General features: G+C 43.5%; 1 protein-coding gene across 1 annotated transcript in view; it reads right to left on the reverse strand.

Annotated features, from left to right (window-relative positions):
* Positions 1–1652: 1652 nt before the first annotated feature.
* The window catches only part of ccdc33 (coiled-coil domain containing 33), a 271296-nt gene continuing 259909 nt past the window's right edge, over positions 1653–13039 (reverse strand). The window contains exons 22-25 of the mRNA XM_060853677.1: positions 12833–12969; positions 10567–10647; positions 2625–2741; positions 1653–1715 (exon numbers count right to left, since the gene is read on the reverse strand). Coding sequence (XP_060709660.1) covers positions 1653–1715; positions 2625–2741; positions 10567–10647; positions 12833–12969 — 398 coding nt within the window. The remainder of the gene's footprint in view (positions 1716–2624; positions 2742–10566; positions 10648–12832; positions 12970–13039) is intronic.

Genomic DNA, 13039 nt, shown 5'->3' on the forward strand with positions numbered 1-13039 from the left:
CATCTGCAATTCTTGTGACAAAATATTTTCCTGGACATTGATTTACCTTTGATCCTGGTGGCCGCCGCAGGTAGTGGTGTGTGTGTGTGGTCCAAGCTGGTGCTTCATTTGCTGGCTGAACAGCCCATTTTTCTGGTAAAGGGTCCTACATATCCAAAAGGTTGTCAGCTTACATGGAGATATTTTGTTCCGGTGTTTGCTGCATTTCCAAACATGTGGAGCAGCCTGGCAGGCAGAGTTTCAGGAAATATCGGAAAGGAATGGCAGTGGAATTGTTTGGCCATGATGTACTTCAAAGAGACAACAACATCTTCACTTATCATACTTACTCTATTGTAGCAATGACATTGCTGGAAGACCCCTCTCTCCATCTGACCCAGTAGATATCTAAGCAGAAGGTCACCTGGTAAATTAAAACCTACTTGGCACGAGTCTAGGTTCTCTGAGTCTGAGTGTGATATTAAAATGCTGACTTTATGATCTTGACAATTAAAACATCACTGGGGGTGGCACTCACTCCAAATGTCATACATTTTGGGTGACGCGGTGGCACAGTGGTTAGCACTGCTGCCTCACAGTGCTAGAGACCCGGGTTCAATTCCCACCTCAAGCAACTGACTGTGTGGAGTTTGCACATTCTCCCTGTGTCTGCATGGGTTTCCTCCTGGTACTCCGGTTTCCTCCCACAATCCAAAAATGTGCAGGTTAGATGAATTGGCCATGCTAAATTGTCCGTAGTGTTAGGTGAAGGGGTAAATGTAGGGGAGTGGGTCGGTGTGGACTTGTTGGATCGAAGGGCCTATTTCCACATTGTAGGTAATCTAATTGTCACTATGAGATTCAGACTATTAGCTGCAGTTTAAATGCTTCCTCATGCAATTCTATTCTTCAAAGAAAACAATGCAACAATGGACATTTTTAATGGATATTTTATTCCTATACTGTGTAAAAATGCTCCATCCAGAAAGGAACAGAAACAATTTTTCTCAGTCCATTAATTATTGTTAACAAAGAATATACAGCTCAATTATGAATAAATTACACTAACAACTTTTTAAAAATAACTATATACATTTCTTTACATTCAGTTTTCTTATGTCAGAGCTCTATGTTGAAAACAAGCCAGAATATTCATTTTATTCACTCACAGGATGTTAGTGTCAGCATTTATTGTCCATCCCTAATTGCCCAGAGGATAATTAAGCGTCAACCACATTACTGTGGATCTGGAGTTAAAAGTAGCCCAAACCAGGTAAGAATGGCAGTTTCTTTCTCTAAAGGACAACAGGTAAGAATGGCAGTTTCTTTCTCTAAAGGACAATAGTGAACCAGATGGGTTTTTCAGTCAATTAATAACAGTTTCATGGTCATCATTAGACTGTTAATTTCCAAATTTTTTTTATTGAATTCAAATTCCACTATCTGCCATAGTGGGTTTCGTACCCAGGTCCCCAGAATATTACCTGGGTCACTGGATTAATAGTCTAAAAGCAATGCTTTGAGGAATCTTTTACAAGGAAGCACAATTTGTTTTAGTTGTAAATAAATATGACTAGCTCTGATTTAGTTACCATCTGCGATGTTCATTTACAATTTGACTCGGCACACAAATGTTCTCTTAACATGTTGTGGATGAAATCCTCTTTTGAAATTCATGCCAAAGGATCAAGCATTCCATGTCGATTTCGGATCAAAATGGAGTCTGATGCATTTCTCTGTTAAAATGGCAAGGGTAACTATTAAAAGTAGCAAATACCAAGTACAATCCTAATCTACATCAGGGCCTTTTCAATACTTTATTTTAACTGAATGCTAGGAGATATGCAGTAGTAAAACAAAACATCTTTTGGTGCAGTGGGTAACGTCTCAACCTCTGAGACAGAAGCTGAGTGTTCAAGTTCTACTCCTGGACTTGTTGACCATGGGAGACGTGTTTGTACCATACTTGATTATCAACCTGTAAATCCACGCAACATGTCTATGGCAGGCCGTAAGAGCAAGAGAATCAGCTACTCAGCCAGAAAAGCTGCAGTGCAACAATCTCCCCATATTAATAGACTCCACACACTGGTCTCTTTCGTATTCCATGGTAGGCATCCTCCTCACTTCAAGGGACTCATGAAGAGGTAGTCAAAAGCTATATAATAATTATTGATAAATTTGAGAATTAAGTCAAGAGAAATTTATTGATTTAGAATATGGAATTCGCTACCACCTGAAGTTGTTGAGGTACAAAGCATGGATGAATTTGAGGAAATAATATAAACACATGAGAGAGAAAGGTACAAAACTAAAAAGAAAAAGAGCTTGGAGGGAGCATGCATTCAGCTGAGGCAAACAGCAATGCTATGTAATACATTCTAGAAAGATATGTAGAATATCTTTTTGCCATCGGTCATCATTTCCTCTTCTGACCTAGAGGATCTGAAATCTAAATTGCCAGAATTTCCTAATTGATATCTTTATTTACTCACTTCATCCTAGTGGTCTTCAACTTTGCCCACTCGCTGAGTTTCTCAGCTTCCAAAAAGCTCTTTATTAAAACAAAACTCCTTTCCAAAAACATGTAGTGGATACCAAGGTTTGCCATAGATGATCAGCATTGGGAGAACAATCTCACTCACCGAGGGAAAGTCATGCAACACGATGGTAGAGGTTCTGGTAAAACCATGCTCATATTCCGAGATCCTTGTCAACATCTCCTGTTTCTCCCTCCCCCATTTCCGCGAACTCTCCTCCAACTACCAAATAAACAGTAGAGAGAAATAAAGATCAGTTATTTCCAGCAGAAGGCATGGCTTAACTATTAACATGTACCTGGATTGGTAACAATTTACATACTTCACAATGAACTAATGCATCAAACCTTTTGGTTTTCCTTTGTTCTAATAAAACTGCTTTGCCTGCAGAAAATATATCAATCATCCACCAGCATGCTCCATTTACTTTGGAAAACAGAAAAATATGCAAATACTATACTCTGTAAGCTTTGTGGTATCTGTCAAGAGGGAGGAGGTTATAAAGTCACTGGACTAGTAGTCCAGGTTTAATTAAAACCCTAGAGTCATGAATTCAAATCCCTCCATGGCAGCTGGAAGAATTTAAATCTGGAATTGAAATCTAGTGTTATAAAAATCCATGTCCTTTTAGGAAGGAAACCTTCCATCCTTACTTAGCCTGTCCTGCACACAACAACTTGAAACTAAACTGTTCGCTGAGCTAGCCTCTCAAGGCAAAATAGGGAAAGGCAACAAATGTGGGCTTTACTAGCAACTCCCACATCTCATGAATGAAGAAAAGAAGAAGAAAATTCTGTAAAGAAGGGACTGTCCTTTGGGGAGTCTTTGAAACACTCTAGCCCAGCACAAAGCTGAGATCGGTCCTTGAACGTTCTCAGTTCTGAGGTAGGTGCATTGGTGACTGATAAGGAGGGTCAGAGGTTATCAGGGAGTAGGTGGAATTGAGGCCACAATCAGATTAGCTATGATCCTGATGAATGGCTAGCAAGCTCAGGGGGTAACTACTCCTGCCAATTCACATGTTCAGCTCTACCATTGCACCTGTTTCCAGCTGTTCTCCAATCAGATACAAAACATTTGTAGTTTCTGACTTCTCTTATTTATCACTTTGCTGTTGCTTAACCCAACTGCAGCAAAATGCTCATCATTCATCAACAACTACACCTGCTGGTAGGAACCTTCACCATGGCATGTCAAAAGGTGAACTAATATTTAAATTTTTGTTTTAAAACCTGCTAGGTCTGACATTATTCCTGAAATGTTAGATTGATTTCTGTCTTCACAGGTTATGCCCAACCCACTGAGCTTTACCTGCATTTCACAGTTTCGTGGAGACATCTGCAATGAAATCAATATTCTGAGCCTCAAAAAATCTCACCAAAAACAAGGGTCCACTTATCTGCCACATCATGCACCATTACCATGGATGCGGGTGTTTGACATGTTAAAATGGCAATCTTGCTTCCGATGCAAGGAGTGGGAATGCGTTTAAATCCCACTAACCTTCCCAACCCATCACCTGTTTGATGTCTTGCACTTCATTATGAGATACTAGCAAGGAAAGTGTACAATTATGGAAAGAAAAATTGAGGCTGACTTCTAATCTGAACATAGCCTGTCATTAGGATCAAATTACATAATAGGTATATACAAAAATATGGCTTTTAGGATTGGAGAATATCGGATTTCCAATGTCCACGGTGATTTACTTTGGCTTTATTCAATTTTTAAAGAAAAATTGTTCATCCCTCACATCCATCTTCCTGACGTGGAGGTGCCAGTGTTGGACTGGGGTGGACAAAGTTAAAAATCACACGATACCAAGTTATAGTCCAGCAGGTTTATTTGGAGTTACAAACTTTCAGGGTGCTGCTCCTTCGTCAGGTAGCTAGTGGAGTAGAATCATAGGATACAGAATTTATAGCAAAAGATCATAGTGTCACACACTGGTGCAATATATTGAATAGTTTTGGGATTTTTCCTACTTTCTTGCATTTCTGCAGAAACATGATGTCCATGTGCACAATCTTCTGGGACTTCTTACCATCCATCCCTCACTGGCCTGAGGAAATGGTAGTGACACTTTTCCTTAAAGTACATCCATTCCGTTCTGACCGCTATAGTGTTTGGCAGGTAATGAATCAATTATGGATCCAATTCTCTGATTTAGTTTACCTTCAGTTATAGAGTCATAGAGATGTACAGCATGGAAACAGACCCTTCGGTCCAACCCGTCCATGCCAACCAGATATCCCAACCCAAACTAGTGCTGCCTGCCAGCACCCAGCCCATATCCCTCCAAACCCTTCCTATTCATATACCAATCCAAATGCCTTTTTCTGAGCAAGATTTCTGCATTTTTGAGGAACTCCCTTTGGCAGAATGCTTGCCAACACATGAACAACTTCATCAAAGTCCCATCAATGTACCAAGCCACACAGGGGGAATAAAGCTGCTTAAACATTTTCTTTTACTAAAGATTCACATTAAACACTTCAGAATCTTTTCACAGTTTGTACTACCATTGCTTCAGGAAGAGGTAAGTGTTCCTAGAATTGTACATTTCAGAACAGGGCCTTCAGCCCATCAAGTGAATCTTGCCAAAAATACACAATACTTACACTGCTCCCAGTTTCCTGCACTAGTGTCACAACCTTAAATATTATGACACTTGAAATGCTCATTCGAGTACTTTAATGTTTGTGGGGTTTCCTGCCTGAACGACCCTCCCAAGCAGTGCATTCCAGAGCTCCACTGTCCCCTGGGTGAAAAGCACTTTCCTCAAATCTCATCCAAACCTCTTGCCTTTCAGTTTCAAGTTATACCCCTTGTTATTGACCCTTCGAATAAGAGGAGCAGCTGCTTTATATTCATCCCGTTCATGCCTCGCACAATTTTATACACCTCTATCAACAACACCCCTCCCCCCGCCTTCTGTGCTCCAAAGAAACCAATCTGAGCTTATCCAGCCTCTCTTCCATCACTGAAATGCTCCATCCCAGGTACCAAGCTGGTGAATCTCTTCCACACCCTCCTCGAGTGTAATCACATCTTTCTTATAGCATGGTGACCAGAACTGCAAACAGTACTCCAGCTATAGCTCAACCAAAGTTCTGTACAGCTCTCTGACCTCCCTGTCCTTTTCATTTATGTTGTAACTGACAAAGGCAAGCATCCTGCCTGCTGCGTTACCTACGTTACTAATCTGCCCTGCCAGGGACCTGCAGACAAGCAATCCAAGATGTCTCTGTTCATCTGGCCTTCATAGTGTCCTGCCATTCATTGAGTATTCCCTTGTCTTGTTACTTCTTCCAAAGTGCAGACATCCCATTTATCTGCCACTGATGTGCCCACCTGATTAATCCACGTATATCCTCCGATAATCTAACACCTTCCTCCCCGCTGTCAACCATCGAACCAATCTATGTGTCATTGCACAAGCCCATTTTTCATTCCCCACCATGACATCATTTATGAAGATCACCAACAATAAGGTGAAGCGCTTCACAGGAGGCTCCCAAGCACTGAGGATGTCACCTAGACAGGGGACAAAACATCTGCAACACAAATTCCCAGCTTGGCGAACAGAACCACAATAATAAGGTCCCTAGCACTGATTCCTGTGGTATGACACTGCACTCCAGGCTAGAGGCAATAAAAATCGCAGATGCTGGAATCCAAAGTAGACAGGCAGGAGGCTGGAAGAACACAGCGAGCCAGGCAGCATCAGGAGGTGAAGAAGTCAGCGTTTCCGGTGTAACTCTTCTCCAGCAGGTTCCAGCCGCACAAACAGCCTTCAATACACCACTGCATCCCCAGGCCAATATTTCAGTCTCAGGCCTGCTGCAGCACTCTAGCAAAGCTTAACACAAGCTAGAGGAACAACAGCTCATAAGATCATACAGCATAGAAACAGACCCTTTGGTTCAACTAGTCCATGCCAACCAAGTTTCCCTCACTAAACTGTCCCACTTGCCTGCATATGCCCCATATCCTTCTGAACCTTTCCTATTCACGTACTTGTCCAAATGTCTTTTAAATGTTGTAACTGTGCCTGTATCTACCACTTCCTCTGGCAATTCATTCCACATATGAACCATCCCGTTTGTGAAGAAGTTGCCCCTCGGGTCCTTTTTTCAATCTTTCCCCTCTCTTCTTAAACATGTGCCCTGGTTTTGAACTCCCCCACCTTGGGGAAAAGACTATTCAGCTTACCCATGTCCCTTATGATTTTATAAACCTCTATAAAGTCACCCTCAACCTTGTACATTCAAGTGAAAAAGGTCCCAGCCTGTCCTCATAACTCAATCCTTCCAGTCCCAGCAACATCCTGGTCAATTGTTTTTGAACCCTCTCCAATTTAATAAAATCCTTCCCCATAGCAGGGTGACCAGAACTGGACTTAGTTCCCAAAGTGGGTTGAATAACATCCTACACAACCTCAACATAACATTTAAAATCCTATATTCAATGGTCTGAACAATTAAAGCAAGCATGTTAAATGCCTTATTAACCAGAATCAAGAGTGTGGTGCTAGAAACGTACAGCTGGTCAGGCAGCATCCAAGGAGCAAGAGAATCGACGTTTCAAGCATAAGGTGTTCATCAGGAATGAGGCTTGTGGGCCAAGGGGGCTGAGAGATAAATGCGAAGGGGAGGGGCGGTGTGGGACTGTGGGAAAGGTAGCTGGGAACGTGATAGATAGATGGAGGTGGGGTGAAGGTGGTAGGTTGGAGAGGAGGGTTGAGCGGATCGGTGGGAAGGAAGATGGACAGGTAGGACAAATCAAGAGGGTGGTGCCAAGTTGGAGGTTTGCATCTGGGGTAAGGTGGGAGGAAGGAAAATGAAAGAAACTGGTGAAATCCACTTTGATCCCATGAGGTTGGAGGGTCCCAAGGCAGAAGACGAGGCATTCACTTTCTCCCTGTCTACCTGTAACACCAATCTCAAAGACCTATGTACATGAACCCCTTGGTCTCTCTGTTTGACAACATCACCCTGGGCTCTATCATTAATTGTATTAGTCCCGCCTTGTTTGTTTCACAAAAATACAAGATTGCGTATTTATCCAAATTAAACTCCATTTGCCACTCCTCAGCCCATTGGCCCAATTGATCAAGATCCCATTGCATCTTAGATAACCTTCTTCTCTGTTGACTACACCATCAATTTTGGTGTCATCTGCAAATTTACCAACCACCTCCTATATTCTCATCCATATGCATGACAAATAACAGGGGACCCAGCACCGATCCTTGGGGCACACCACTGGGCCTCCAATCCGAAAAACAACCTTCCACCACCACACTTTGTCTCCTACCATCAAAAGCAAAGTTTGTATCCAATTGGCAAGGTTCCCCTGGATTACGTGATCTAACTTTACTAATTAATCTATCATGCAGAGCCTTGTCAAAGGCTTTACTAAAGTCCATTTAGACAATGTTTACCCCTCTGCCCTTATCAATCTATTCACTTACATCTTCAAAAAACTCAATCAAGCTAACACCCCATCAGCCCTGGTTACCCCGTGAAGGCATTTGAGTTCCCAAGCAGTGTGAGGCCACAATTCTCTCCCCTTATAATGTCACCATGGAAATGGGAAGTGAGGTGGGCTCATTGTGATTGGGGGTGTAGTCAGTTGCCATGGAGAGGAGCGGCCATTACTGAGGCCACTGAATAGGCACCATTGCCCCAACTATTACCCCAGGGTGGGGGGACCTCTCAATGACTTTGACCAGAAGCTACCCCACAATCTCCTGCCCCTGCTCCTTCTCACATTCCCTCCTCCTCCTCTCTCTCTGACAACCCAAGGCCCAGGGATGGCAGAGAGAATTGCGCTGTGAGGGGAGATAGCACTGCGACACAGTTGGAAGATCTTTCTATCTTGTACCTTACAGCCTTCAGAACTCAACACCGAGTTTAACAATTTCAGAGAGTGAACACTTTTCTTCACATTCGTTACCCAACCCCCTGCATCCCCACATCCCGTTTTGCTGTGGTTGCTCCCATCACAGCCAACTCATTTTCAACTACTTAGACTTTTTGCTAGCCCCACCCCCCACCTCATTATTTATCTCCCTCTCAGCTTAACATCAATTGTTTTGTTTGCCTCTCCATTTTCTCTGTCTCCCTTGGCATCATCTCCTTGAACTACTCACTCGTCCTCTAATCCCCACCCATCATCACCAGCATAAATACCACCATTTGCCAGTGGCTTTCAGTCCTGACAGCAGGTCACTGGGCTCAAAAACATTCATTCTGTATTTCTCTCTGCAGGTCATTAATGGTTCAGTGGTTAGCAATGCTGCCTCACAGCACCAAGGACCTGGGTTTAATTCCAACTTTGGGTGACTATCTGTGTGGAGTTTGCACATTCTCTCTGTGTCTCCATGGGTTTCCTCCCACAGGCCAAAGATGTGCAGTTTAGATGGATTTGCAATGCTAAATTGCTCCATAGTGTCCAGGGATGTACAGACTAGGTGTGTTACCCATTGGAAATGCAAAGGTAGGGTAGTGAGTGGTCTGTTCTTCGGAGGGTCAGTATAGATTCAATGGGGCAAGTGGCCTGCTTCAACACTGTAGGGATTCTATGATCTCCTAAGGAAGGGTTGCTGGACCCGAACCTTTAACTCTGATTTCTCTTCACAGATGCTAACAGACCTGCTGAACTTTTCCAGCAACTTCTGTTTTTGTTTCTGTTTACAGCATCTGCAATTCTTTCAGTTTCTATGATCTGCTGAATTTCTCCAGCACTTTCTGTTTGAGATTGGAGACCACTTTCATTCTCCTCTTTAGAACAAATGCAACTGTTGGTGCAAATTGACATTGAGATGTTACAGCGTGGAGATTCCGTCATGGTGCGAGAGGGTTTGAATACAGGAGCAAGGTGTTTTTCTGCAATTATACAATTTGGGCGGCACGGTGGCACAGTGGTTAGCACTGCTGCCTCACAGCGCCAGGGACCTGAGTTCAATTCCCGCCTCAGGCGACTGACTGTGTGGAGTTTGCACGTTCTCCCCGTGTCTGCGTGGGTTTCCTCTGGGTGCTCTGGTTTCCTCCCACAGTCCAAAGATGTGCGGGTCAGGTGAATTGGCCATGCTAAATTGCCTGTAGTGTTAGGTAAGGGGTATGGGTGGGTTGCGCTTCGGCGGGTCGGTGTGGACTTGTTGGGCTGAAGGGCCTGTTTCCACACTGTAAGTAATCTAATCTATACAGGGCCTTGGTGAGACCACACTGGGATACTGTGTGCAGTTTTGGTCTCATTATCTGAAGAAGTATGTTTTATCTGTGGGGAGGGCACAATGAATGTTCACCAGATTGAATCCTGCAATAGCAGAACTGAAATACAAAGAGAGGCTGGACAGGTTAGGATCACCTTCATGGGGGTCTAAAGAATAAGAAGGGTTAGGTTCTCATAGAAACTTATAAAACTATAACAGGACTAGACAGGGTAAATCCAGGAAAGACATTCCTGATGACCAGGGAATCCAGAACAAGGAGTCACAGTTTAAGGATAAAGCATTGGTCATTTTGACCTGAGATAAGGAGAAATGTCTTCACCCAGAGGGTGGTGGAATTCTCTGCCACAGAAGGCAATTGAGGCCAAAATATTGAGTGTTTTCAAGAAGAAGTCAGATGTAGCTCATAAAACTTAAAGGAATCAGAGGAAAAAAGTGGGAAGATGGTATTGGGTTGAATGATCAGCCATGATCACACTGAAGGGCCAAATGGCCTAATTTTGCCCCTATTTTCTATGTTTCTAAAAGACTGTTATGCATTTGGATTCCATTATTTTTGGAATCTCATTGTGCTAGTAACACTGAGACCCAGGCCAGCACTCTGGGGCCAAGGGTGCAAATTCAAGGAATTGGTGCCTTGGCCTATGTTGGCTCCAGCACAGACTCCTAGTGGAAGAGCAGACAGTCAGGCTACCTTTCTACATTATTGCCTGCAGTCCAACACCTCAAAGAGTGGGGAAATAGCAGCTCACAGCAATGTATGGAGTGTGGAGAGATGCAAGCTGAAAGCATCTTTCAAAGTCTACGTACCAGCGTCTCCAGTGTCTGTACACGTCTCTGAGTCTTCTCCAATCTTGCTAAGAGATTTAATTTCTCCGAGTCAGAAAGGGACTCCTGAAAGAAAGAGCAGGGCAGTTAAAAGATCAGCGTAAAGAAAGGGTTTTTTTATATTCCTTCATGGGGTGTGGGCATTGATGGCTAGGTCAGCATCCTTTGGCCTTCAAACCCCATTGCCGTGAGTCTGGAGTCACATGTACAGCAGGCCAGGCAAGGATGGTAGATATCTTTCCCTTAAGGACATTAGAGAATCAGTCAGATTTCTAGCGCCTGCAGTTTGGTTTTATTTTTAGCTTTTATGTCAATTGACGGTGGTTACATAGATTAGGAGAAAATGAGGTCTGCAAATGCTGGAGATCAGAGTTGAAGAGGCTGACAAAGCACAGCAGTCAGGCAGCATCCAAGGAGCAGGAGAATTGACGTTTCAGGCTTAAGCCCTTCATCAGGAATGTGAAGTGGGGGGGAAGGGGGCTGAGAGATAAATAGGAGAGTGAGGGTGGGGGTGAGGTAGCTGGGAAGACGAAGTCCATATTCCTTCCCAGCTATCCACTCTGACTTATCATCATCATCATCCCCAACCTGCAACCACATATCACCTTCCCCGCTACCTCACCCCCACCCTCCTATTTACCTCCCAGCCCCCTTCGCCCTGCCGCACTTATCGACAATGGTTACATAGATGTAAATAGTCCACCTTTTTAATTTCAGATTTGGATCGAATTCAAATTTTGCCAACTGCCCTGATAGAATTCTAGCCCATGTCCTCAGAACATTAGCCAGGACCTCTGGATTATTAAAAGCCAAAAGAACTGCAGATGCTGTAGATTAGCAACAAAACTAGAAATTGCTGGATAAGCTCAGCAGGTCTGGCAGCGTCTGTGGAGAGAAATCCGAGTTAATGTTCTGGGTCGAGTAAGGACACTCTTGACAAAAGGCAAATTCAGAAAATCTGATTGTCTCACAGGCAACTGTACAGTCCAGTCGGAAAATTAATCAAGAAGAATCTGAGATAGAGATAGAGAGAGAGAGAGAGAGAATAGCAGGGAGAGATATACTGCAGCTTCCAAACCCAGCTTCAAGACCCCAGCAACTGCTACTGAAAAACTAAAAACTAAAACTCCTGGTTCTGTGGCAACTTGACCCTTCCATTTAGGGTTCTATTGTTCTACTTTAAAAAGAGCTGAAAAGGTGTTGCTGGTTAAAGCGCAGCAGGTCAGGCAGCATCCAAGGAACAGGAAATTCGATGTTTCGGCAAAAGCCCTTCATCAGGACTACTACTTTAAAAAGAACCCGGAGTCCTGACTATTAGGGCTTTCAATAGACAGCTTTCCACCTCTGTCTTAAAATCCCTCTTCAAAAACAAAACTGGACAAAATATATCTCTTCAGGCCGCAGTAATGTCAGAGGGAGGTTTTAAGCGAGTGGAAGGTACTATTGCCAACAGTGAAGCAAAGCCAATCAGTTAGATAATGGGTTTGAGTCCTTGTATGGTTCCAAAATTCAAAACATTTTAGCTCAGTGAAGAATTCATAGAGTCACAGAATCATATAGCACGGAAACAAGCCCTTTGGTCCAACCAGAACATGCCGACCCTAATCCCAAACTAAACTAGTCCCACCTGCCTGCTCCTGGCCCACGTCCCTCCAAACCTTGCCTGTTCGTGTGCTTATCCAAATGTCTTTTAGACGTTGTAATTGAACTCACATCACTTTCTCAGGAAGTTCATTCCACACACAAACTATCCACTGTGTAAAAAATTTGCCCCTTGTGTCTTTTTTAAATCTCTCTCCTCTCACCTTAAAAATGTGCTCGCTAGTCCTGAAATCCCCCAAACTCGGGAAAAGACAACCAGCATTTACTCTATCCATACCCCTCATGAATTCCAGCAACTGAGCGAGCCAGTGTAGAGTAAATTAGGAGCTCTTTTATTCCATGAGAAAGTGAGGACTGCAGATGCTGGAGATCAGAGTTGAGAGTGTGGTGCTGGAAAAGCACAGCAGGTCAGGCAGCGTCCGAGGAGCAGGAGGATCAGCGTTTCGGGCATAAGTGCTTCATCAAGAATTCCTGATGAAGGGCTTCCTCCTGAAACGTCGATTCCCCTGCTCCTCGGGTGCTGCCTGACCTCTTGTGCTTTTCCAGCACCACACTCTCAACTCTTAGATTCCAGTCAATTAAAATGTTAAAGAATGTAGAGTCCACATGTTAATCAGATCTCATTTATTGGATAAAGGAATCATACCTTCTGTGAATGCATGGGATGCTGAACTACGATGGGCACAGGCTGCAGGCGTAACCTTTCAATCTCTTCCCTCAGCCGGGCATTCTCTGCCAACAAGACAGACTCCACCTCTTTCCTTATGTTGTCTTCAGTACTCACTATACAAATGCAAACAGTATTCACCATTATACATTACTGACACACCAATGCACTGTCAGAACCATGAGC

This window comes from Hemiscyllium ocellatum, chromosome 42 (genome assembly GCF_020745735.1).
Source record: "Hemiscyllium ocellatum isolate sHemOce1 chromosome 42, sHemOce1.pat.X.cur, whole genome shotgun sequence".
In the NCBI taxonomy this organism is placed as follows: domain Eukaryota; kingdom Metazoa; phylum Chordata; class Chondrichthyes; order Orectolobiformes; family Hemiscylliidae; genus Hemiscyllium; species Hemiscyllium ocellatum.